A 24,889-nucleotide genomic window follows, 5' to 3' on the forward strand; every position below is an offset into this window, starting at 1 on the left:
TTGTGGCCTGCGTTTGTGTCATGCCAAGCCCCCCCAGCTGCAGCTCAGACCCTACAGTAGCTGCCTTTTACATAGTATTTGTTAGAACCATTTTAGCTGGTTTGCAAGCCTTTCTATAGCTGCGCTTATATGCTGCTAAAAGGCATAATTTATCTGCTTACTACATTTGTCATTCTGCTGTTGCTAAATCAGTTACTTACCCCAATAAGGGGGCAGATTTTCTTCCTGTGAGCGGTGGGGGGGGGGCATTACTTATAGAACACATGGTAAAGGCAGCTCCATCAGCACAGAGCATGTGTTTGGGGATTACTGCCCCACTCTCCCGGCTCCGCAGCTGTTTGAGAGAGAGAAGGGTGGGGGGGGGGGGGGGGGGGGGGGGGGGGGACTGTGAGAGAGGGGGAGGGTTCTGCACCCCACCGCTTGCCTGCATTTGTAGAGTCTGGCACGTCTCTCTGTCAGAGCTGCACTTGAAGGATCCACTGCCCCCATGCTCTCAATTTCGACAGGCAGCTCAGATCACGATGTCATCCTGACAGCTTCTCGCCCCAGCGTCCAAATCTGGCGTGATTCTCTCGGGGGCAACAGCGGCAATTCTACAGGCTGTAAGCATCTTACGGACGATCCAGGCAGTCGGGGGGGGGGCTGTTGGGTTAGTCTGCTTTGCTTTGTTGGCTTTGCTAAACTGTTACTGTTCTTGCTGGTTTCTGGTCTTAATGAACATCTAGGCTACCTGTGGCTGAATGTATAAGAAAGAGCCTTTCAAGAGCCAGTGAGTGTCAGCGCTTGTGGGCAGCAGTCCCACTCCTATGGATTGCTGCTCTTACTCTGGGGCAGAGAACTTCGCCACATCCTTTCTGCAGTCTCTGCTGAGCTGTATTCCGAACATCACGCTTCCTCTGTCCCACTGTGGATAATTCCAAAAACACTGGGTCTTCTCAAATGCAGCTGCGAAAGGAGCTGTGAAATGACGGATTCCCTCACCCGTCTTTGAGGAGGACTGCTCCGAACACCGTGTCTGGGAAGCGATGTCCGTGAGAAATTGAACGGCACGGAATTTGTTTTTCCTACCACGACCGCGTACGGAAACGGAGCCGGTGATATAGAGCGTTACACTATGGCTTCCTGTTGGAGAAGCCAGGTAAGTGATGGGCTGTCAGAAAAGAAGAATGAATGTCTGCTCCAGAGCTGGGCTTTCCATTCCCATTACGTGGAGGAACATGGAATTGCTAGGAGAGCCTGCATCTGTCGTGGAACAGGATTTTCCAGGATAGCACAGTTATTGGGTTCTTTGTGTGCATGCCTTTTAACACCGTTGTCTGTCTGCCCATAGGAGGAGCAGGCTGCCAAGCTGAAGGCGGAGAAGATTCGAGTGGCTTTAGAGAAGATCAAGGAGGCACAAGTGAAAAAGGTGTGTTTGCTAGTGCATTAGAAACCAACGTCATGGACAAGCATGCATGTATACACAGAGCCATAGCATGTCATTCTACTTTAAATCCTGAGCTGATGGAAGCAGTGTGTTTACAAGGAAGCTGCGTGTCCCTCACAGAGCTCCTGTGAGAGGAATATAAACACCAGAAATGGGTCATAGTAGCTTAAGTCGCCATGATGTCTGTGTGTGTCTGTATCCAATTGTTTCATTCAACACAGCAGGGCTGCAGCAGAAGTAATTACAAAGAACCTAATCGTGTTGCTCTTGATTCAACTGGAATATTTAATAAATAGGTCACTGTTTCTGTGCATTTATGATTGTGTAAGCTTCATGAATTGGATTCTAGTGAGCGTGTCTCTGAGGGAGATAAAAGCAACTGACAAAGGGAGGGAGGGAGTGAGAGAGAGACGAACACTGAAGTCTTAATGAGGAAGCTGGACGTCGTGACTGATTTAAACTGACAGGCCGGAGGGAGAGCAGGGGGCTCCGTGGGCATTGTGAGCCTATGAATGAGCCTTATGAAGCTGCTCCCTGATCCAGTCACCCAATGAGAGCAGCTCTTTATGGACATGGGGGCTTTGCTGTGTATGAGCCTGGCCGTGTCCCGCTCGGGTCTGTTCCACACACCCTGTTGCTTCTGGGCAGCCATGCAGAGGGCCCTTGCCCTGAGGAGAGAGTAGCTCTGCACCAGCCCTCCATTCCTGGATGCTCTAGCTGAATGTGGCACGTGCAGCATGACCTCAAAATCGCCTCCGGCCCTTGGCACGGATGTGGAGTAATCTGCCCATCAGAGGGAGCCGTGCCACATTTCCCTAGGCATTGTGGGTGGCGTGGATGGGGGGAATTATCACTCTAATCCCACAAGTTCTCCATCAGGTCTGCTTCGTCACTGCATGCTCTCATTGAGGGGTCTGTCATACTGTATGTCGCGTGAAGAAAGATTCTAAAACAGAGATTTGTGACTGGAACATTTATGGAAACTTTATCACAATAAACTGAAACTGTATCAGTGTATATCTGGCTGCAAATACATTAAAAATGTCTTAAGTATCAAGCAATGGGGCAACCAATGGCAGGTGAATCATTGCATGTCTTCAAGTAAGCAGTTTTGGTCCCATTGTTACAGCAGTTTTAAAAATTTCTTGTTCCAACATTTGCGATGATATACAGATGCTCCTCTACGATCTTTCAACTTATGAACTTTCATACATACGAACGAAGAGGACTGTAAGTCTAAATTGTGTTCCTTGGGCTCCCATTTCCTGTCCTCAAAATATATATGTATATTTTTTTTCTGCGCGCCAATTCCGCCTAGTACGACTTCTGGCCGCTACTCCCGCCACTCAGCAGCGTACTGTGCGAACTCCCAGCATCCTAGTTCTGTGTACTTGCGTATGCCCTTAAAATGATGTTGAATAATGATTTACGGACATTTCAAGTTATGGTTGTTCGTAAATAGAGGAATGTCTGTATATCCCAACAAACAGGATGCAACATTCCTGTGCAATACACTGCAAAACTACTAAAATGCACTGTTTTTAGGCCTGTTAGACAATTTAAGGTGTGTCTTGGGTGATGCTCCTGCTTGTGATCCTGTATACTTGGGCTCTGACTTTCAATGATCTGTCTTCTGTATACTCCCTACAAATTTCAGAGTAGATGTAGTGTTTTTCATATTTTTTGCAAACTGAACCAGGAAATGCACTTTTCCAACTGGCGTTTCCTGCACTGTCACTGCAGAATGTCTCGGTGGAGCTTTACAAAAACTTCCCTTACCCTCTCCATCCTAGCTGGTGATCCGAGTGCACATGTCGGACGAAAGCTCCAAGACCATGATGGTGGATGAGCGTCAGTCTGTTCGACAGGTGCTGGACAGCCTACTCGACAAGTCCCACTGTGGCTACAGCCCAGACTGGTCATTGGTAGAGACCATCAATGAACTCCAGATGGGTGAGTGTGAAGGAGTGTTCTTGGCAGCATGGAGTGCTGTACCTTACCCTAACAACACCACTGCACCTCCACCAATGTTGCCTTTGAAATGGATGGAGCTGGGTCACAGATGTAGGGGCCTGAGCTGGGAACCTTCTGAGCTGCTCTCTGATGCACAGTCTGTTTTAGGTCTTTCTTTAGAAACTTGTGCTGCAGTCTTAGGAATCTTGTGGTCTGGCACTCGTCTCTGGGATAATATGTGTCTTGTTGAAAAGCGAATGAGGTGGCATGTTATGTATGGAGGTTTCTGGGATAAGCTCGCTTTCCTCTGAGAAGTGTCACACACCTTTTTGAGGGGATGTGGCGTACGTTTTAATGCCTGAACGGCGAAGCTTCTTCCTCTGTGTTTGCCTGGTTATTAATGGCTGTGTGACTGTACCGGCATGCTTCTGGCATTGCAAGTATTTCTAATGTTTGGCAGGGAGCACTTCCTGTCAGTGCAGACATTGTCTGAATTTACTGAGTCGTGTTCTCTCTACCAAGGCACCCCTGCAAATGCTTATCCAGCTGGGTGCCAGCTCTGGGTCTCCTACTGCTAGGCCTGATGCTGTCCACAAAGGTTGGATAGTGCTGAAACAAGAAGTATTTGTCACATATGGCTTATTATAACGTGTGTGTTGTTCCTCGCATCCAGACTGGGCAGAGACTCGCACTGTTCCCCTGGAGAAGAGAAAGACGTACTGATCGTGATAACAGATCTGTAAAAACAGTGTGATTCCAATCACTCTGTCCTCAGCGCAAATGGCAATTAAAATCAATTTCATGCAGCTGGTGTCCTTCATAGGGATCCAGATGGATTAGCGACAGCAGTACTGTTCGCTCTGCTATCGTAAGTGGTACGATGTATTGCATTATGCTACAGAAAGTTCCCGAAGCACCATGATCCCTCTGGTACGGAGCCATGCTTCCAATGGCTTCCATTGGCTTCCATGCCTCCTTGGTCGCTCTCCCATGACAGCTGGCTTAGTCATGGCTCATTCCTGCTCATATGGCCCTCTGCGCAGTTCCAGGGCAGTCAAGCGCATGACCTAACCTACATGTCCAGGGCTGTGGGCTGGAGCAGTGTCAGGCCCACAGCAGGGTGGGAGGGCAGCCCATCTGAGTCAGATTCGGGGAAAATGTCTGGATCCCTAACTAAACCGGATGCAGACTGTTCTGTTCAAAGGCTGGTTGGGGTCTCTGGGACAGAAAGGACCGACAGCCACGTGGTCCGAAAGCATGCCTGGTACCGCGTGCAAGCTCCAGAAACAGCCGCACTCTGCTGTATTTCATACAGGGGCCCTCGTCCTCCTGCTGTTCCTGTAACTATGGGCCTGGGGAGCCAAGATTTCACTCCGCTTGCTTCTAAATTAAGCTCAGCCGAGCTGCTGCCTCATTGCATGATTGCCACTAAAATGTGTTAGCTGAGGCCTCGCTGTAATTTTATGTGTTAAAGTGAAATTAATCAAGATTGCATGTGCAATTTAAGATAATTACACGATACTTCTCTTTTACCACTTGCAGAAAAAGAAGCGAGATAAATGCTTAAATTCAATAATTTAATAATTGAATTAAGTCCATATTACCTAAGCAGTAACCATTTAGAAACTAATCTTCCTGTGACCCTGACCGGGATACATGGATGGAAGATGCATCCGATTCAAATCCGAACCAGTGCTGTTGTTAATGGAGAGTCTGATTGGGTGAAAGAGCAGGATTTCCTGAGGCTGTTGCAGAGTCGGCTTATGAGTCTCACCCTAAAGCTTCCTGCCCCACTGGGAGTGCAGATAAAACCTCATCCTTTCTGCTGGCGACACAAATAGCTCTTAATGGGTGTAAATTGAAGTCGGCATGGTCTGGTTCAGACACATTATGACTGATTATGGGCTGCTGAAGATGAAAATCTGAAAATACCAATTGCAGAGTGGCTGACCTTCAGAAGATCCAAACTGGAGAGCTGCCAAAACACAGTGCCGGCCCCCGTAAATAAAAACACGCACAGCTCCCCCAATAAATCTTTGCCTGTGATGCTAATGTGACTGTAGAGAGTGATTTATGCCAGAAAATCTCTGCGCATTGCCAGCTTTCTGGTTTTCTGTTAAAATGTGATGGAGAGTTTGGCCAAAAGTGACTCACTTTTTCTTGGAGTATCTGTAAGCAGAAACACAATTAACATGTTGCTAAAGTTTTATTTTAAGACATGATTCAGTCTTTAAATGCGTAATAAACTAAAAGTAGCTAACTCTCTGTTAATAGGTGTGTATCAGGAGGTTTCAGGAGTCCAAAGAACTTGTGTATTTGTGGTAAGAGTGGAATCAGTCTGTAAATGTGCGGTATGAATGAATGTGCAGGGCGGCTCGGCAGTGTTTATGGCGAGGGTGGGGGGGCTGTTGGATGGCGATGAGGCTGATGCGAGAGGAGCATCTTCCAGCTGCTTGGTCATGATGAACTCGCTGCTTGTTGTGACTGGTGCGTAAGGTGCGAATGGTGGCAGCTGTCGAGTTATCGGTTTGGTGATGGTAGCCAGTTAATGCTGAAGCTGTTGGTGGTGGTGGAGGTGTTGGCTGGAGATTGGGGTGGGCACCTTCACGTCATGGAATTGTGCATCTTTACAGTCAAAGTTTTCTGCTGCTGCTGGAATTCTTGTCCATAGTTTGTTGTACTATTGATTTTGTCTCCTTAGTTTCTTGAAATGTACTTCATGTACAAATGCAGTAAGAGGGCTTGTAGCTCTAATCATACGTTTTTGGTTTCCCATAGAGCGTATCTTTGAGGACCACGAGAACCTAGTAGAGAACCTGCTGAACTGGACCCGGGATAGTCACAACAAGCTGATGTTCATAGAGAGAATTGAGAAGTACGCTCTCTTCAAAAACCCACAGGTGAGGCTTTGGAAGCGCATTCCCGGCACACACATGCGTACGCGTGCGTGTACACGCACACGCACACTGCACACACGCAAAAACACTCTCACACAGGATATACGCAGCTGGTGTGTGCCTATGCGCAGATCTCAGCACGGCAACCTGCCTGCCGCTTGCTCGGAAAGTAGGTCACTAAACTGCATGTGAGGCTGAATAATTGATTGCATGTGTGACTGCAAGGCAGGTTTCATTCTGCATATTAAGAGTCATCCTCGCTCTCATAGATAGTGGTGGGGGATGTTATAGAACACGCAAGCAAAACACAAGTCGGTTTTGAATTTACTGATCTGCCAGTGATGACGTTAATGATAGTGTAATTAATCATTTTCTTGTTTAAAGTTTGGGGGCAGAGTAGGATAAGCCTGCGTGCTTTTGATTGGAAGGTCGCCGGGTTGAACCTGGCTTTGGTAGAATAGTCACATGACTATTCCGTGGGTCCTGGAGCGAGGTCCTTGACCCCTAGGTCCACAGGCCTCATAGGTGGCTGTTCCCTCACTGTGACCGCCAGGCTTACTGTCCCCTATATGTGTGTCTCAGTGGAGCAGGACGGCGTAGATGAAAAGAGAATTTAAAGCATCATAATCAAGTTCATTTGTGCTTTGAACTTACTGGTCCGATTTGTACCTGAAAGCTCACCTTTCTTGGAAAAGCGATATGTGATTGATTTAGATGGGTGGAAGGCTGCATGGTTACATAGACATCATTTTTCTGAATGTCACAGTCTGTCTGTGATTCTTATCTCCTCCTCTCTGATCGTCTGTTTGTCTCCCATGTCCCTGCCTATGTTACTGCCAGAACTACTTGTTGGGCAGGAAGGAGACGTCAGAGATGGCAGATAGGAACAAAGAGGCTCTGCTGGAGGTAAGGGACGCAGGCGGGGGGCGATGGAGGGCGTCAGGGAAGCCGTCTCGTGAGCCCGGCGTGTCCGACCATCATGCTTGTGGTGCCTTCCTGCAGGAGTGCTTCTGCGGCAGCTCTGTGTCCGTGCCGGAGATTGAGGGGGTACTCTGGCTGAAGGAGGATGGCAAGAAGTCGTGGAAGAAACGCTATTTCCTGCTCCGTGCCTCTGGAATGTACTATGTGCCAAAGGGCAAAGCCAAGGTTTGTGTCAGACCATGCGCACACAAACGTCCCATGGAATCCAGGATCCAGCTGAGTGGACCTTCTGCAGTCAGGACAGAGTAACAGGCTCATAGGACAAAGGAGGATTTTCTACTCCCGCCCCTCCCTAGTTGCCTTGAATCTGATAACTGCAGTTCTGCATCTTTCAATGTTAGTTCCCCTAATCCTCATGGCTGCCACCTTGCTTAGCTCCTCCCAGCACAGTTCACTAGGAGCACCACCTAGTGGAGGAAGCAGGGATTTCACAGATAGCTCCCCAGCATGTCTGTTCTGCCTATGTCTGGATTTGCATGTGTACACGCATACAGAGAAGCGTAGCCCCAAAGGCTTGTCTCCTTATTAGCATCCGCTTTCTCCCCAGGCCTCCCGGGACCTAGTGTGCTTCCTGCAGCTGGACCATGTGAACGTGTACTATGGCCAGGACTACCGCAGCAAGTACAAGGCCCCTACGGACTACTGCTTCACCCTCAAGGTGAGGTGTGCGTCACTGTGCGCTGTGATGCCCAGTTTCATAGCGCCCTCTCGGGTTCAGCCGGACATGCAGTTAACATGGCACATGGACAGTGGCAGCCGTCAGCTAAAAACAGGAGGTAATTGAGGAGGTAAGGAGATAATCACAAGTATTTATGTATAGGATAAAATATAGTAGTGAACACCATGTATGCTCTCTGCATCTTCAGGCGTCCACTGGGGGTCTTGGAACATATCCCCAAAGATTGGGGTGGGGGGGGCAACTGTAATTTGTTTGCTACCGCAAAAATATTAAGCTGTAAAATAATATTCTGCCGGGTTTGACACAAACAAAGTTTTTTTTTATAAAGCTTAAACATTAAGACACTTATCAAGGATGTCAGATGTAACAAGAAGCAGTTATTCAGAACAGTGTCTCATGCTCTCTTTAAATGAAGCAAAAGAAAATGTTATTCTGATATTAATAAATAAGAATAATACAGGCAAAATTGGACACTAAAATCTGAAAAAAAAATTCAATAACCAAAAGTAACACTTTGTGAAATAAATTTTCTGCTCTCACTCGCTATCTGATTATATCTCACGCTTAAACCCCTGATCATCGCGCTAAAAAGCAGAGATAGAGAGAGAGATGAAGGATAAACCTTCAAAATCATTCATTTTGACCAACATGATGTCAGTATATTACCCTGACTGTAAAGAGACTTAAGTCCACTGGCAGGTTGTTCAGTGTGTTTTTTGCGAATACGGAATTAGCAGGAGTGTTTTCTTTGCACCGATTTGTATGCAAACATCGAAGGCGACCCGCCCATTTCCAGGTAGGTCAGCTCTCCCCAGGCCTCAGCCTCACTTCAGACACACTGGCCGATCCTTCTGGCCTCTAGGCGTCACGGTTTACAGTGGTGTAATACATTTTACAATGTTACAATACTGAACGTTTGCAAAGAAGAGAGAAAATGTGTTTTTAAACTACAACAGGATTTTATAAGGGAAGGTATTTCAGTTATTAATTTCAGTCACTTATTTCATAAATTAATCCCAAATAGGAAGAGTAACACCAGCTCTGCCTCTGTGGAGCAGCTGCCTTGCCTGCAGACTCACACTGGGCTCCTTATGAATCAGAGGCTGTTCTAGGGCTCTTCATTACAAGGCTTCATAGTGGAGCTTTTGGTACCATTTGTCATTATACAATGTGGGGACATAACGGTGAACTTGTGTGCAGCGAATACAGTTTATGACTGCATATACAATAATCAGTCTCTACAATAATGCAAGCTGATGGTTTGGGGAATAATTAAAGCAAAACTGCAGAAAAAAGCAAAAGCATGCGTTTGACAGTTTTTCTCTACCCCAGTATCTTTTGAAAGATAAGGGAGAATTTAGATCAAAGTGTTGGTTTGGATAAGTTTTTGCTGCCATCTTGTGGGCTGAATATGTCATGCACATTATTTAAGAACATCTCTTGTTTTCTAAGCTGAGCAGTGCTCACCATGCTGATAGTGCACGCATGTTGTAATGTGCATATTTTGACACACAGCATCCTCAGATCCAGAAGAAGTCTCAGTACATCAAGTATCTTTGCTGCGATGATGTCAGGACTCTACACCAGTGGATCAATGGGATCCGCATTGCCAAGGTAATCACCATCAGGGATCTGCTCCACTCTCGGAGGCAGGGGTCTCCAACTCCGATCCTGGAGAGCTACTATCCAGTAGGTTTTCTATTCAGCCTGGCTTCTGATGAGCTGTGCCTTTGTTCCCATGTGCGGCTGCAGTACGGGAAGCAGCTGTATTTGAACTACCAGGAGGCCATGAAGCGAACAGAAGCAGCCTACGATTGGTCTTCCTTGTCCAGCTCCAGCATCAAATCTGGCTCCAGCTCCTCCAGCCTGCCAGGTGCTATGACAGAAAGATGGAGATCTCACACAAAGCTCTCACACGAGCAGTAGGTTAATGTATGTGTGCTGCGGCATGCAAACACTCAAGCCCTCCATCTGTTTTCTAGAGTCCCACTCCAACCATTCCAGCCAATCAGACAGCGGCGTGTCAGACACGGCCTGCGTAAGCCACGCCCGCTCCCAGAGTGTGGTCAGCTCCATTTTCTCTGAGGCCTGGAAAAGGGGCACACAGCTGGAGGAGAGCAGCAAGGTGAGGCCTGGCCATTTTTTCTCTTGGTCTCTTGCTTGCTTTCTCACACCCCCTCCACCCCCCCCCCAACATTATCCCCCACCACCCTGTCCTCCTGCTGCCCTAAGCCATCCATACAGCAGCAGGCAGCGCCATACATTAATTGCCTGTATTTTGTGGGTTACTGTATGCATTTGCAAAATGTGGACTTGCTTTGTATTAGTCTTTCAAACATTCTCATCAAGCTTTTGGATTCCTTCCTGGCATAGGATGAATCATGCAGTTCACCATGTCTTTGTGTGTCCTGAACTTGCTGGTCCTGAAAATGACTGGATGAAGAAGAACTTTTTTTGTATTTTCAATAAGATGGCTTATCTAGCCCTTCTGTGCTCTTCTGCACACGGAAGAGTAAGAAAGCATGCCTGTCAATGTTTTTACTCTCCTCATCTCTCTCCTCTCCCCTTGTCTACCCAGGGGTCGAAGGTCAAGTCTCGCAAAGCCATGCCCTTGTGCACTAGTGGAGATTGAGGTTAGGGGTTTGCCAGTCCTTTAACTGTGACCCTGGAGTCTGTAATCCGCAGCAGGGAGATTTCAATGAGCCAGCCAGCTTGTCCCGTCCAGCCTGGCTGGCTCCTGAAGCGGAATGCTCGCTCACTCTGCTGAAATATTGATTTTTATCTTGTTTTTTTCTTTTTCTTCGTCTGTTTCATTAACATAGTCCATTCACAGAGCACTTTTAATTTAATCCCCCCTCCCTGTTTGATGGGTCCTCCCCCTTATTGGATTAACCCAGCTTGTCAGTCTGTTTTATCCTCCCCGAGTGGGAAGTGTGATTTACTGAAGTGTGCAGGCAGTGTTGATGTGGTGCACATGTTTGCGTGCGTCACGTGACGTGATGGCGCCCAACTATCTGTCCTGGCAGCGATTCAATTCCACTGCAGTCTCCCCTGCCCCAGCCTGTCTGCTGACACACCCGTGTGTTCATCCTGTTTCCAGGCTGATCTTAGCTTTTCTGCCAGTGGTCAATCTGCCACCTTCATAAATCAGTCAGTGGATCCCAGATCCAGGTTTCCAAGTCAGTCCTCTCCCAGTGTGCCTCCATCATGGCGCCAGTCGAGCTGCCAGAGCTGATCGTCCCTCTTTCATTGTGGGGGGAAAAACATGCAGCCTTGTGGAACACAGATGCTGATTAGCCATCAGTTAGACCAATTTTTTATGTGTAACAGAGCAAGGATGGAAACTGCACATGTGCGAGAGCTGCAAAACACCGAGGCTCCCAGTGAGATGTTTACCTTGGCAGTCTGCCTTGTCTTGTTAAAAATCCGATTCTCTTCAGATGTTTCTCATCAGTTGTTTCTTGGTGCGAGGGTATTGTACCGGCTTTGTGTTGCTTAATGCACCATCTCTGAGCTTTGGTTGAATGGCTTGTGAGAGTTTTACTTCACACAAACATGTTCGGATGGCAGATTGAAAAATGATCGGTTCAAAGATAATCAATCAGATTGTAGAGCAGCAGGCTCGAAGAAACCAGAGGAGGCGGAACCAAGTCATCTGATTTGTTCTTGTTGCTTGAACCCACCTCCTCTTCAATCTGATTGGTTCAGAGAGATAACCAATCATTTTTCATTCTGCCCTCAGAACATTGTTGTGTAAGTAAAACTCCCATGAGCGCTTGAGTGAAAATCCACTGTTGCTGGTTACTTCAGGGTGTTTTTCAGTTTCTAGCAAGAGTGTGTGTTGGTACCTTATGTGCAGGAGAACTGAGACTTGCTTGCCCGTGCTGGCTTTAAAGAGAGGAGAGACCATTTGCTGCAGTTATGTCTCTCTTCCTCACGGTTTAAGTCCTGAACATTATCATTAATATTTTGTCTCTTGCATCCATGTGATTTTCATACTTGCATTTTGCTGGTTTATTTTCTGTTGTGCTATGCTGCCACATTCTGTAAGTGAGTTTTAAGCAGAATAACCACTATTTTGTTGTCATGTGTGGTGCATTGTGATGCATTATGGAAGCTGCTCTTCTTGGAAATCATTTTGTGGCTTCATTGTCCTTTTACATTTTAACTTCTGATTGCAGGTGAAGGCGGAGTCTGTCAAAGGTCCCTGCCTCCCCCATCCTGCCCCTCAAGCACGAAGCAGTCTGCCCAACGTCCCAGCGCACCCCTCGCCTCCACCCCCCTCCCTGGCCCACCCTATCCCTACTCCACCTCAAGCGCGGAGTAGTTTACCCAATGTACCTCCACAGGCATCACCTCTACCCCCGATCTTAGCCCATTCTGCCCCAGCTCCACCTCAAGCATGGGGCATTTTACCCCATGTCCCAGTGCACCCCTCACCTCCACCCCCTTCCCTGGCCTACCCTGTTCCTGCTCCACCTCAAGCACGGAGTAGTTTACCCAACGTACCTCCGCAGGCATCACCTCTACCCCCGATCTTAGCCCATTCTGCCCCAGCTCCACCTCACACATGGAGCAGTTTACCCCACGTCCCTGTGCACCCCTCACCTCCACCCCCTTCTATGGCCCACCCTGCCCCTGCTCCACCTCAGGCATGGAGCAGTTTACCCATATCACCTCCCCCGCAGACCCTGCCCCAGCATTCCCCACCTCAAGCATGGAGTGCCTTGGCCAGCAGCCCTGGGCAGCAGTCACCCCCACCCCTGATACCTGACATGCCAACGCAGCCATCACCTCCAACCCCAACCTCCACCTCATTCCCTCCCCCACCTCCAGCTCCACCTCAGGCTCGCAGCAGTTTCCCCAATGTGTCTGCTCAGCCGTCGCCACCGCCCCCCTCCCCCACCACCTCCTCCACCTCCACCTCCTCCACCTCTTCCCAACCAATCCCACCACGCCACCCCAACCATGTTCGCCAAGTACAGCACCATCACCCGCCTCAAGAATGCTTCACAGGCCAACAGCCAATTAAAGCCTTCCTTGCTGGCTCAGCATCTAGCAGCCCCTGCCCCACCATCCCAGTCCATCAAGCCCCAGCCACCAGCGGCTGTCAATGTCCCACCCCCACCTCCACCTCCTCCTCCACCTCCAATGCCGGCCCCTGGCTCTGCCATGGCTGTGCTGAAGCTGGGCCCTCCTGGCCATACCATGGCCCAGCCCACCACTCTGCTCCGCCCACAGCCTGTACTTCCCACTGCTCACCTGCAAAGCAATGGTTTCCCCCCTCCACCACCACCCCTCAGCAGCAACGGCCTTCAGCAGGTCCTTGCCCAGAGGTTTCCCAATCTTCCACTGGATATTTCACCGCCTGCCAGCCATGCAGTGACACCACCTCCTCCTCCCCCACCTCCGCCTCCTGCTCCAACTCCACCCCCACCACCGCCCTTACACATGCCAGCCCCACCCCCTCTACCTCCTGCTCCATCCCCACCCCCCTTACACATGCCAGCCCCACCTCCTCCACCTCCTGCTCCTGCCCCACCTCCCTTAAACATTCCAGCCCCACCCCCTCCACCTCCTGCTCCAGCTCCACCCCCCTTACACATGCCAGTTCCCCCGCCACCCCCCTCCACCACCCCCCTTACATATGCCAGTCCCGCCCCCTCCTCCTCCTGCTCCAGCTCTGCCCCCACCACCCCCCTTACATGTGCCAGCACCACCCCCTCCACCAGCGCCACCTCTGCCACCTCCCTTGCATGTACCAACCCCACCCCCTCCCCCAGCTAAGACCTTCTTCGGTGGATTTCCACCCCAGACTGCCCCAAAACCATTCGGCCTGCCATCATCTCCTCTGCCTTCTGTCCCACCAGCCCAGCATCCTGTGCCACCTCCGCCTCCTCCCCCACCTCCTCCCCCGCCTGCTCCAATGAAAAAGCAGTACAGTCTTTCTTCAAGTAAACCCCCACCCACCCTCCCTAAACAGCACAGCCTCTCCTCCAAAGTTGGGGTAACTTCCTCCACCCCTTCCCTGGTGAAGCAGATAGTCAGCCAGTTCCCTAAGTCTTCCTTGGCTGCCCCTAATACTTCTGATTGCTCGAAGCTCATGGGGCCACCATCGCCCCCTGCTGTCAAGGCTAAGCCCAAGTGGCAGCCGGGGGGGCAGCCCCAGCAGCTGTCTCCTGAGTTTCCCCCGCCTCCTCCAGAAGGCAATTTTGACTTCCCACCTCCCCCTCCTCCTGCACCAGCTCCTCCTGCTCCAGCTCCTCCCCCTCCTCCTGCTCCAGCTCCTCCTCCACCGCCTCCTCTCCCACCAACTATGGGGTCGCCGTTGAAGTCCACCCCATTCGGCAGCGTAGTGAAGAAGCCACCCCCGGCCCCCCACCGCAACACCAGTATCAAGTTTGGCTCTTCTGAGCACCAGGAGCCAAAAAAGGTGGAGAGTCTGGTGAGTAGGTTCGGCCAGCCATCTGCATCTGCTTCACCTACGTCCTCCTCTGGCCCTCCCTCCAAGGAGCCCTCTGTGGGCCCCAGAGCGCTGCCCAAACCAGGCAAGCTCAGCCTCTCCAACCTGCCCCCAGCCCTGCAGGCCTTAGCTGGGCAGAACAGCCAATCCGGTGGTGACTTCCCATCTCCACCACTTCAGTGTGACTACTTTCCTCCTCCCCCGCCTGACTTAGCGCTCCTGCCACCTCCTCCTCCGCTTCCAGCCGGCCCTCAGAACGGGTCCCCCAGGGTGGCCGTGGTCAACCCCCAGCCCCAGACCACCTCCCGGAGTAAGAACTCATTAACGAAGCCCCCCGAGCTCATGCTGTCCTGCCGCAAGAATTCCATGCCTGAACCCCCGCCCACCTCCCCACCCTTTCAGCATATGGTGCCGCCCACCTCCCCCAAAGGCAACTTCCTGGAGGACCTGAGCAGGACTCTGAAGCGCAAGTCTGTCAGCAGGCATGGTTCCCTGCCCTCCCCCCAGATCTCGGACCAGCTGGAGCCCATGGCCACCATGGATGACATGGCGCTCCCGCCACCCCCCCCAGAAGCGCTGCTGGAGCAGAAGCAGGGCAGCTGTGCTTCAGGGAACATCTCAGGCTATGCAACGTTGCGCCGAGGGCCCCCGCCTGCACCCCCCAAACGGGACCAGAGCACCAAACTGACTGGGGACTGGTAGCAGTGGAGCCTGTTAAGCCCAGATTGAGAACTGTGGAGCATATTTTAGAACTTTCCTCCCCATCATATCCCACCATGGACTGTGCAGTCTTCTCCTATTTCAACTATTCCTATAATCCTGTAAAAAGGCAAACCAGACCACTGATAGGCTTTTCTGTGTAATTGTGCCGCTCTGTATTAATGGTGATTTCACAAACCATTACCAAGAATGACGACTTCTGCAATATACTGGTACTGCATGGATTCCCCTACATGTATGAAGACAGTGACTGGGTCTGTGGAAAAGTGTGTTTAGACTATGGGCTGAGGCATCACTTTCATCTTTGCTTTTATATGAAACTATTTAATACATGTGAACTCTCTTGTTTTATTACAGAGATGCATTTTTAAATCCTGAAGAGAAGAAGCGGAGTCTAGCGGAGCGTAGCGCAGTCTCCGCTCTGCGTTTTGCGCTGCAGAGCTGGATGGGGAGCATGTGGCAGGTGATGGGCTGTGAACTGGGACAGGGGTCTCCCTGTGGCAGTCGCAGGGGCCTGACGCGGTTCCTCCCACATGTAGTTCAAGTTCAACCTGCTTTTTTTTTTTTTTTTTTTTTTTTCTTCTTCTTCCTCACAAAGGATCACACTTTCACCTACTGGGAACACAATCACTGTACGACTGGAGATGTGATGGCTTAACAGCCATCTGGGAGATGACATTCCTGAGCTGATGGGGTGGAGGGGGCTGTTGGGGGCTGTTGGGTTTCATGTGCTCTGTTTGCGTTGCTCCTGGTGCTGTCTGTCTGTACGCACAGCCGCCGCTCCTGGCGGCCAGGCATTCCGTCCTTCCTCTGTCGCAGGGGCATAAGGGACTAAAGCTGACAGCATGCTGTCGTGCCCCAAGAACACCTGCCGGCTTAGGGATGCGTGATTTGAGTGCAGTAGTTTGCTCAGATGATTTACCCGACAGCAGCCTGTTACTGCCTTCCGTGCATCTAACCATCAGCTCACAACACTACATCTCATGTGCAGCACGAAGTGGCCTCCCTCCCAGGACCGTTCAGCAGATTCAAGTTACGATTACAACGGCAATTACAATTATAATTCCACAATGGACCTGCCTGCCAATTTTCAACTGTTTTTAACCCATAACAAATGGAAACGTTCAAAGGACTCAACCCAAGAGAAGTAGCTGATGATAAATTACATGCATCTTGTTCCTTTGTGGGAGAAATTTGGTTATATTACAATATATCATTGTTTTTTTTCCCCAGCCTTCAATTATCTATATGTGAACTGAACATTAAGTTATTGAATATTGTATCCTATGTTGGAAACAAAGGGAGATATTTAAATTCAGGAACATCTAGCATATCTAAATAACTAAATAAATAAAAATCAGAATGTCTCTTGCATTTAAACTGAAGATCACAATATAAATGTTTAAATCCTACCACATGGTGTCGCTGTGGCTCCTTTGTTGTGCTTTACTGATTGTCTGACATCTTCTCATGAAATTAAAAAAGCTCAATGTGCGAGTCATATTTTGGAGTGTTACCATCTCTCGCACACAAGCTCTCTGTGGATTAACTAGTACATGGATTAGGGGTCTGATGGGGAGTTTTGTCAGAGCTGCAGGCCGGGTGTCTTAATGGTTAGATAACTTCTTCCACCATCGCATCATGGTAGCTGGGTTCCAGCGCCTGGACAGGTTGCTCAGCCTGACCTCAGGATTTCCTGGAGAAGCTTGCTACTGAAATTCCCCTCCTGCCCCACAACCAGTGGGGAACACCGTCCAGTTGTCAGTCATCACTATTCAACAAAAAATGGACAGTTTCTGTGGTCAGTGGGTGGAGTCTGCATGTTGTCACTGTGTCATGTAGGTCTCCCCAGGTGCTCAGATTCTCTCCCACCACTCCAAGATGCGTGGTTAGATCCATAGAGTACGACTGGGTGTGTCTGTGCCCTGTGATGGGCTGCCATCCCATCCAGGGAGGACCCCAGGCTTGTGCCCTGTGCTGCCTGGGGTCAGCTTCAGCCCCCTATGCAAATATCTGATGTTAAGCCAGATCTTTATGGCTTACACATTGCTTTATGGATGTTTGTATGATAGTATATTGTCACTGATGGTAGTTAGATGATAAAGCTTTCAAGGTAGACTTGAGGAGTCTAAGTATCGTTGAAGCTAATGGGTCTGATCACTAACATACCACACAGTTAGGGTGTGATTGTAGAGCGCGATGACAGTGTAGAGATGAACCTGATGCTTTTGACTGATCAGTGGGACAGACACATTCTCCCACCAGGAGATTCCATTATTGCTTACTGGCACTGACTGGCACTGACTGTTGTCAGCTCAAAGTAGCCTTTGTGGCGAATAACCTGATATCTTTGAAGGGAAAGTTCGAGAGCACCACGTCAACTATAGTATACTAGTTTATTTCTCAGAGTCTGTACCCCTCTCAAACATTTCAGGTTTCAGTGGGTTTGTATGCAAAATGTCACCCAGTAACAACAGAACCAGCCTATATAAGGATGTACAGGACAGCTGGATCAGCCCTCGTATCCATCACTGTTTTACTCGTGAAGACCCAGATCATTCTGGTTCAGTTGGTTATCTCTGTTCTGCCAGTCAGCTGTGGGTCGAGGCAGAATGGGCGGAGCCAGACCTGTGAACAATCGGTTAATTATCATATAACATTAAGTGTAATGGCACACTGCTGATCGCCAAGGTGACGACACAGTACTGCTGCTCACCTCCATTCCCATAGGGGTCCCATGGATCTGTGTGGGGCAGCCCGGCAAACATCTGTAGGTAGGGATAGTTTTACGTGCGCTTGCATCTTTCTTTCATATTATTTAGAGATTTTACAGTTTTGAAACGGAAGCTCTACATATCAGTCAAGGTTGATTAATCGATTAAGTGCGTCACAATGTAAAGCATATTCAAAATGAAGACATTAGCTGATTCCTTGCAGTCTCTAGGCATGTGGTTGGGTTTCCTTACACGAACCCTCCCAGGTGACCTGCTGAGGCCTGCCTTTCTCTTCTGCCTACCTCTTCACTGCTGGACTCAGAGCTGGAGCTGCTTGCAGTGGCACAGCTGATAGACAGGAGCTCGGTGAGGTCACCAGTCAGCCGCACCCGACTGGAACAGGATGCCACAGACTGGGGGGAGAGCAGGTGAGAGAGTGTAGCCCCAGAAAAAAAATCGCCATTGCCTTCCCGGAAATGTTTAATTTTGTGACTTGGTCCTGGAAAATTGGCACTGTAGTTGGAATTTGAGTGTTGAGAAATTGGACAGTTGATTTGGCTTTAACTAAGCCCTCCTCCAGGTCACCGATGAGAATCCCATCAGCCTGGGCTCCTGCTGCCAACACTAACAAAGTTCTGCAAATACAGCAAAACTCACCGCTGTACTGAACAGACAGGATGTATGAACCCTGTAACATCTGTACCACAGTGTCCCACGAGGCACCAATGCCGCATTTACAGGATTAACCGGCAGTACTGGCCAATATTACAGCAAATCATTAGAACCTCTAATAATTATAAGCCTTTTGAAAAATACAAAATTGATTTCATCCTACTGAAGAAATGACAAATTTGTACTGGCCAATTGTTAGTCATTTAGTCTGGAGAAACAAGGCAAGTTCTCGTCATTCCCATGTTTACTCAGTGCTGCAGGGCTGGCCTCTTTACAGCCATGCTGCTAATTCCATGCTTCTCACTCGCATTGTGCTCTGATCATACCGCAGAAATACCCGGCCTGACAGTGCAGGTCTCTGGGCTGACTGCAGATGTTCTGGGGCAGACGGTGTCCCTGATCCCAAACTTCAGCATAACCTCATAGGAATTTAACCCTTTGGGGATAATCTGCAGGGGAAGAGAGTGAGACATCACACCAGTTCGTGTAGCAAACATGCATATATTCCTATTCATAGATGGGCGCTGAGACAGAATAAAAAAATGTTTTTAATGTGTAGCACTTTCAAACAGATTTGAATTGTTGCTTTTGTGTGCATGTGCGCATGCCTACTTAAAATTACGCAAGGTTTTAAATTCTTAAAAAAAAGCGGGGGATCTAAGGTATTATATTCTACACAGTTTGTAAATACTTCAGTGCTTCGATTCACATATAACTATGACTGGGATGAAGTTCAAAGCAACATTACTCTGTACCAATGGTGCCAAAAGTTAAAATTACTTAAAATTAGTTTTCTATGAGAAAAATGAAACAAGATTTAGAAATGCAGGCTGGTAACAGAGCACAAAGAATTACAACCTTGACAGAACTTCTGGTCACTCGGTAGAGCCAGGATCCCTTGGCCTGCTGGTTGATGTGGTCGAGGGCCACCCCCAGAGCCTGCCGCTCAGCGGAGGGTGTAGCATGCCACGGCACCAGGAAGCCTGCCGCACCCAAACACGCCGGTCATGCGTCCAGCCCCACCCCGTGCAGCCGTTACGTATAAAACCTCAGCTTATATTTTACTCTTAAACGGAAACTCATTTTGCGACCGAATACAAACAGCGTAATGTAATATAGTGAGTGCGGGTCCACGCTGCTTAATAGGCTCAGCACGCATCACTCACCGGCAGAGCAGAGCGCGTGCAGTAACACCCAGAGAAGCACCTCCACCCTCATGTCTCTCGGAGGGGAAAAAAAAAACAGATTTTCCCTCCACCAATCTTTCCTTAAATATCCCTCAGCAGACACTCTTGGCCCACCTCGCTCGCTCTCACCGCAACACATAACCTTGGATATTGTTTGATTCCCTTCTTACACAAACAGTATCGATCCACAAGCAAACAGGCCTGCATTCCCAGGCATCACTAATCCATCACCCCCCCCGCACGTGTGCTGTTCTGAAAGCAGCTGGAATATGTCGCTTTGAAGGGGCAGACTGGCCACCAGATTAAACGATTTATCTGGCATAGAGTGCCGATTGACATTTCTGGCATTGATGGACCTTCTCTCACCCGTGATGACCGTTACAGGAATGAGGAGGCTGGCCTGGGATTTGTAGGCTCCATACAGCGGGTTTCAGCACCTTGTATTAGGCCCTATCTGGCTCTGTGGATCCGTAGGTTTAAATAGACCTGACCTGCCATCAGAGGACAAAGGGTGATATTAGTCACCGCATGGGCACATTACATCCCCCAGTCAGCTTCACCCCCCCATGCCTGCTGCTCCTGGGCTTAGTCTCTCCCTCCCAAAGTAACATTCAAGTTTTTCAGCCATCTGGGACCCAAACTATAAGACAAGTTATGCAAGACAGAAAAAAAGCGTTGATTAAAGATCACCAGCTGACTGAAGTCAGAATGTAATTCCTACAATCGATGAGCGTTTCTCACTTCGGCACATGCCCAAAGCAACACAGCGAGAAAGTGAGGAAAGCTTGGGGGTCAGAGAGTGGCGGCAGCCAGCATCCAGAACTCTGGAGCAGCTGGAATTAGTAAGACAATGCTGATATTACACCACCTGCCATGGGATTCAAGCCCACAACCTTCTGGGCAAAAATTGGGAAAAACAGAAATTTCTCTCGGTATTTCAGTCCCAAAGAGATGCATAAAGAGTAATTCATAGGCCAGGAGGGAAATAAAATTAGGGTTACATGATAAGGAAGAGCAATCTAACAGTATAATTAGGGTTAGAAGATTCACCTCCAGGGCTGCTGTGATCAGTCAGGCTCCTTGGACTAGTACATCATGCAGCTGTTGAGTCACATCGGCCCCTGGAGGATGGGCTCCCCCTTTGAGTCTGGTCCCTCCCAAGGTTTCTTCCTTCTAGGGAGTTTTTCCTTGCCACTGTCACCTTTGGCTTACTCACTGGGGGCTTTGGGTGAGGATGCTGTAAAGCGCTTTGAGACAATGTAATGTTGTGATAATGCGCTATATAAAAATAAATTTGTTGTTGTTGTTGTTAATCTGCTGTGTTAACCACTCAGTCAATCTCAGTCTGTCAGCTAAGAGTGTACACACACACACACACACACACACACACACACACACACACACACACACACACACTAAAAACTCAGAAAAGGGGTTTTAAAAAAAAAAGCCAGGACACCCATTTAGTCCCAATAGTTTTATTATAGACATCTCATTAATGTTTGTTCCCCTGCCTGCCCTCTGACTGAGGGCCACAGTTACATTTCTGTGCAGAGAAGGCTAGTTGCCCATGAGTTCCCGACTCCCCCCAGTGTTCAGTTTTGGGATGGCACTCGGGTTGATCACCGCAGAGATCAGAAGGTGCAAAACCACAAAATAAACACATGCAAGAGTCACAAGAACAGATCAACTCAAGGTGGGGAGAAAAAGTGTAAGATCTTTGACACGCTGATGAAATCGCTCACTGTGACAACTCAGCAAACAGCCAAGCTCAAACTCACTTCATACACCTAAACATGTATATTTATCCATCTATAATATACTCTTTGTGCATAAAACTTATTTTTTTCTGTTATTCCAAGAGCATTTTCCTGCTGTTGATTTCCATAGAATTTTATTTATGTTTTTTTTTTTTTTTTTTTACAAACTGCAATGTTCATGAGCCTGGGGAACAAATACACAACTTTTGTTACCCAAAAGTTCCTTTCTACAAAACAATGTGCTTTTGGTTTTGATAAATACTTTTGACGATAATCTCTACCCATTTTTTTTTAAGTGAGGGGGGGTGCAATAATATGCCCTTCAGTGGCTGTCAGCTTCAGAAATCTAGTCTTCATTTATGAATATTTCCTACAGGAAGTAATAGGGGGGAAATGTTATTTTAGTCAGGACTACAATTCCCATATACTCATGATTCTGAAGTCATGTTATGCGTTAATGTCCTGACTACAGTTTCAAACCAGTTACAGACAACCTCCGAAGTGTTACTGAGTAATAATAAAGCCACCCCACCTCACACACAAATCCATATAAATATACACAATATGGCACTATCACGGGCCCAGAACTCCCTGAATGTGACTGGAGATTCTCCTGTTATGCAGTTTCCACGTCATTGAGGAGTTAATAACAGAAAGACCGCTTGCATACTCAAGCCCAGGGAAGCAGAGGATTATGGTGAAAATGTAAATGATCGTTTGAAAATCAGTTTTAATACAGCATGCAGTCTATACAGCACTACATAAAAAGATCTTGTTAAATTCAACTGGGCATTTTGGTTAGATTCACTACACAATAGCTTGCAACCAAAAAAAAAAAAAAAAAAAAAAAGTCACAAAAATGTCAATACATGTTCATACGACACACTTAGCACTTGCATATGTGTGGCAGAGTGGGCTGCCAGGTACCCCTGTGTCTGCGGGAGGCCGGCGAGGCTCAGGCGCCGTCAATCGACCTTTGTGCTAATATAACCCACCCCCCCCCCCCCCCCACCCCCGGGCCGTGAAGTGAGCCCAGGGTGACTCGCTGCCTGCCCACTTCACTCAGCACGCCCGCTTTACACTGAACCGCATCCCTGGGTTCACTTAGAAAGCACTGCTTCGGGAGCGAAAATGCATGGCTCAGGGACGCCGGCGAACCCGGAACGCCGCCGGCACGCCCCATGACGGTCTCGGGTGGAAAAAAAACGGAATGTGAGCAAAGAAAGGAAAAGTAAAGAAAGAGCACAAGAATGTCTCAACTTCAATTATTTTCTCAAAAACGGAAAGATAATAAAATAGTGGTTACTTCTGTGTTTATTACAACAGCATTTGATGAAATATTTAAATTCTAACTCACTTATATTCGTTCATTTTTAATCTTGGATACCCCTCCCCCCTTAAACACAATGAAGCCAAATAAGGTGTTCAGATCCCAAAGTCCTTGCCATTTTATTTCCTCTCCCTTCCATCTTGCCCCCCTCCAGCTACCCCTCTCCTCACATGCATATGTATTCGTGTACAGATACATCAGAGGTGCATGGAGAGGGCAGATGGCGAGGGCGCCCCCTGTGGCTCACTCGGCGTAATGCATGATGGACTCCACGTAGTTGCCCGGGAAGAGCCCCGTCGTGCTGTTCATGACGCCCTCGTACCAACCGTCGTCGTTCTTCTTGATGACGTAGATGATGGCGCCCTCCTGGAAGGAGAGCTCGTCCTCCTTGTCTCGAGTGTAATCGTAGATGGCCACCACTGACGGCCAGGGAGAGAGGACAGGATGTCAGTGCAAGAGCCAAACCGTGCAGACAGCCCATGATTAGAGTGAGAGAGGACGAGAGAGAGAGAGAGAGAGAGAGAGAGAGAGAGAGAGAGAGAGAGAGAGAGAGAGAGAGCACCTTTTTCCAGATAGCTGCGGGGGGCCCAGGGGGGATCCTCCTCCGCGTAGGGGTCGCTGTACTCCACCACGGCCGACTCGTCTTCCTCGTAGTCTTCTGGGGGTGGCGGCGGTGGGGGAGAGTCCTCAAAGACTGGCTCGTCGACAGGAGGAGGCGGCGGGGGCGTGGCCTCTGTAACTGGGCGGAACACAAGCGATCAGACATATAGGTGCGGCACCGGCGACCTGCGCTTGCCCATGCGCTTGGTTTAGGCTGCCGGTGAGAACGTGGTTCCTGCAGAGCGGGGGGGGCGGCCATGCGAGGGGTTGGGAGGTGCAGGGAGCCTGGCGGCGGACGTGCGTGCGTGGACGTCACGGCGAGGGTCTGCATGCAGAGCTCGCTCCTATTCGTCAGATCTCCGGGAAACTCGCCAACGACTAACAAAGCCTGGTGGGGCCTTTTCAGCAACTGAGGTAATTAGTTAATCTAGCGATAAACCTTTTATAAAATTTAATATTAAAAGTTCTTGATATTCTAGGCTCTAAACTAATTTATGTAATTTAATTACAATTTGCAAAGTGAATTTACAAATCTTGCCCACATCATTCTATTTAGTTCTAAGATTACACGGACAAAAAATAGATGCTTATTCTGTTCATGGACTATGGCTCTCACAATTGGCTGGGTCAGTAATATCCAGAGTTGGGAAATTCAGGTCCAGAGAGCAGAAGTCCAGACCAAGATCTTGTTTCAACCAACCAGGTGAACGTAGAGTCAGTCACAGTCACAGAGCACTCAACTGGCTGGTTGAAACAAAATCCCGGTCTGGACTTTCTCTCCGGGCCTGAATTTCCCAACTCTTAATACTATCAATATGACTTGTAATGTAAGTAATGTAAATTAACTACTTTTCATTTTCCTAACTCACTTCATGCCTGATAAACTACCGTTTCCTTTATAAAAAAAAAAAAAAAAACAGGTATGACGCAGGAGGAGCTGAGCCTGACCGCTAAACTGCTAATGGCGCTAAACAGCAAGCCAGGCATGGGGACAGGCATGGCACTGAACCACATGCATGGAAAGGAGTCAAAAGCCACTTACTGGTCTCCTGAACGCGAGCCACGAAGCCCACCAGGGGGAGCTGTGGAGTGACGGAGGGGGGCGGGGCCACCAGCGAGCCTGCTGCTCGCAGCCACATGGAAATGAGCGCGGGGGTGGGGGAGATGGGGAGCACGGTGATGGGAGGGAAGGGAGTGACAGGTGTGGCCCAGCAAAAGGATGGCAGGAGAAAGAGAGAGAAAAGGGGACACAGAGAGACCGAGAGAGAGCGGGAAAGAGAGAGGGAGAGGGAGGGAGGGAGAGCACAGAAAGGAGAGCTGCTTAGTTTAGTGTGCAGACACGACTGCGTGAGGAACAAATGCCCTTTGGCAGAGCAGAGAGAGCGATAAGAGTCAGTGACAGAGCACCCAGTGACTCTCGGCAGCGTGCGTGACCGTGAGCCCGGCATTCACCACTGTGCCGCTGACTGCCACACAGCCCTGGAACCGGCTCCGTCTCATATCCTAC

At 48.9% G+C, this 24,889-nt stretch overlaps 3 protein-coding genes across 19 annotated transcripts in view; 1 reads left to right on the forward strand and 2 right to left on the reverse strand.

The window, feature by feature from the left end:
- The window catches only part of LOC125745019 (ras-associated and pleckstrin homology domains-containing protein 1-like), a 51,231-nt gene extending 34,700 nt beyond the window's left edge, over positions 1 to 16,531 (forward strand). Inside the window, 12 exon segments of the mRNA XM_049017402.1 lie at positions 1,331 to 1,408; positions 3,220 to 3,379; positions 6,158 to 6,279; positions 7,117 to 7,182; positions 7,279 to 7,422; positions 7,805 to 7,915; positions 9,452 to 9,550; positions 9,689 to 9,809; positions 9,919 to 10,061; positions 12,118 to 12,825; positions 12,827 to 13,407; positions 13,712 to 16,531. Of these exon segments, the coding sequence (XP_048873359.1) occupies positions 1,331 to 1,408; positions 3,220 to 3,379; positions 6,158 to 6,279; positions 7,117 to 7,182; positions 7,279 to 7,422; positions 7,805 to 7,915; positions 9,452 to 9,550; positions 9,689 to 9,809; positions 9,919 to 10,061; positions 12,118 to 12,825; positions 12,827 to 13,407; positions 13,712 to 15,101 (3,723 nt within the window). The 3' untranslated portion in view covers positions 15,102 to 16,531.
- Positions 16,532 to 17,501: 970 nt separating this feature from the next.
- On the reverse strand, positions 17,502 to 19,836 carry spp2 (secreted phosphoprotein 2). Its single transcript, XM_049017392.1, has 6 exons — positions 19,672 to 19,836; positions 19,364 to 19,488; positions 18,832 to 18,954; positions 18,136 to 18,246; positions 17,836 to 17,887; positions 17,502 to 17,747 (listed from the first exon to the last, which is right to left on the reverse strand). Exons 1-6 carry the CDS (start codon positions 19,829 to 19,831, stop codon positions 17,656 to 17,658), a joined length of 663 nt encoding a protein of 220 aa, XP_048873349.1. The 5' UTR covers positions 19,832 to 19,836; the 3' UTR covers positions 17,502 to 17,655.
- Positions 19,837 to 21,154: 1,318 nt separating this feature from the next.
- Positions 21,155 to 24,889, reverse strand: part of abi2a (abl-interactor 2a) — a 30,768-nt gene continuing 27,033 nt past the window's right edge. For 10 of the 17 annotated variants that reach the window (XM_049007439.1, XM_049007400.1, XM_049007504.1 and 7 more), the window contains 3 exons: positions 24,425 to 24,505; positions 23,345 to 23,521; positions 21,155 to 23,201 (listed from right to left, as the gene is read on the reverse strand). In XM_049007439.1, the coding sequence (XP_048863396.1) occupies positions 23,026 to 23,201; positions 23,345 to 23,521; positions 24,425 to 24,505 (434 nt within the window). In that variant the 3' untranslated portion in view covers positions 21,155 to 23,025. The remainder of the gene's footprint in view (positions 23,202 to 23,344; positions 23,522 to 24,424; positions 24,506 to 24,889) is intronic. The other 7 variants (XM_049007529.1, XM_049007433.1, XM_049007514.1 and 4 more) reach the window with 1 other exon arrangement.

The sequence above is a fragment of the Brienomyrus brachyistius genome, chromosome 1 (genome assembly GCF_023856365.1).
Source record: "Brienomyrus brachyistius isolate T26 chromosome 1, BBRACH_0.4, whole genome shotgun sequence".
NCBI lineage: Eukaryota > Metazoa > Chordata > Actinopteri > Osteoglossiformes > Mormyridae > Brienomyrus > Brienomyrus brachyistius.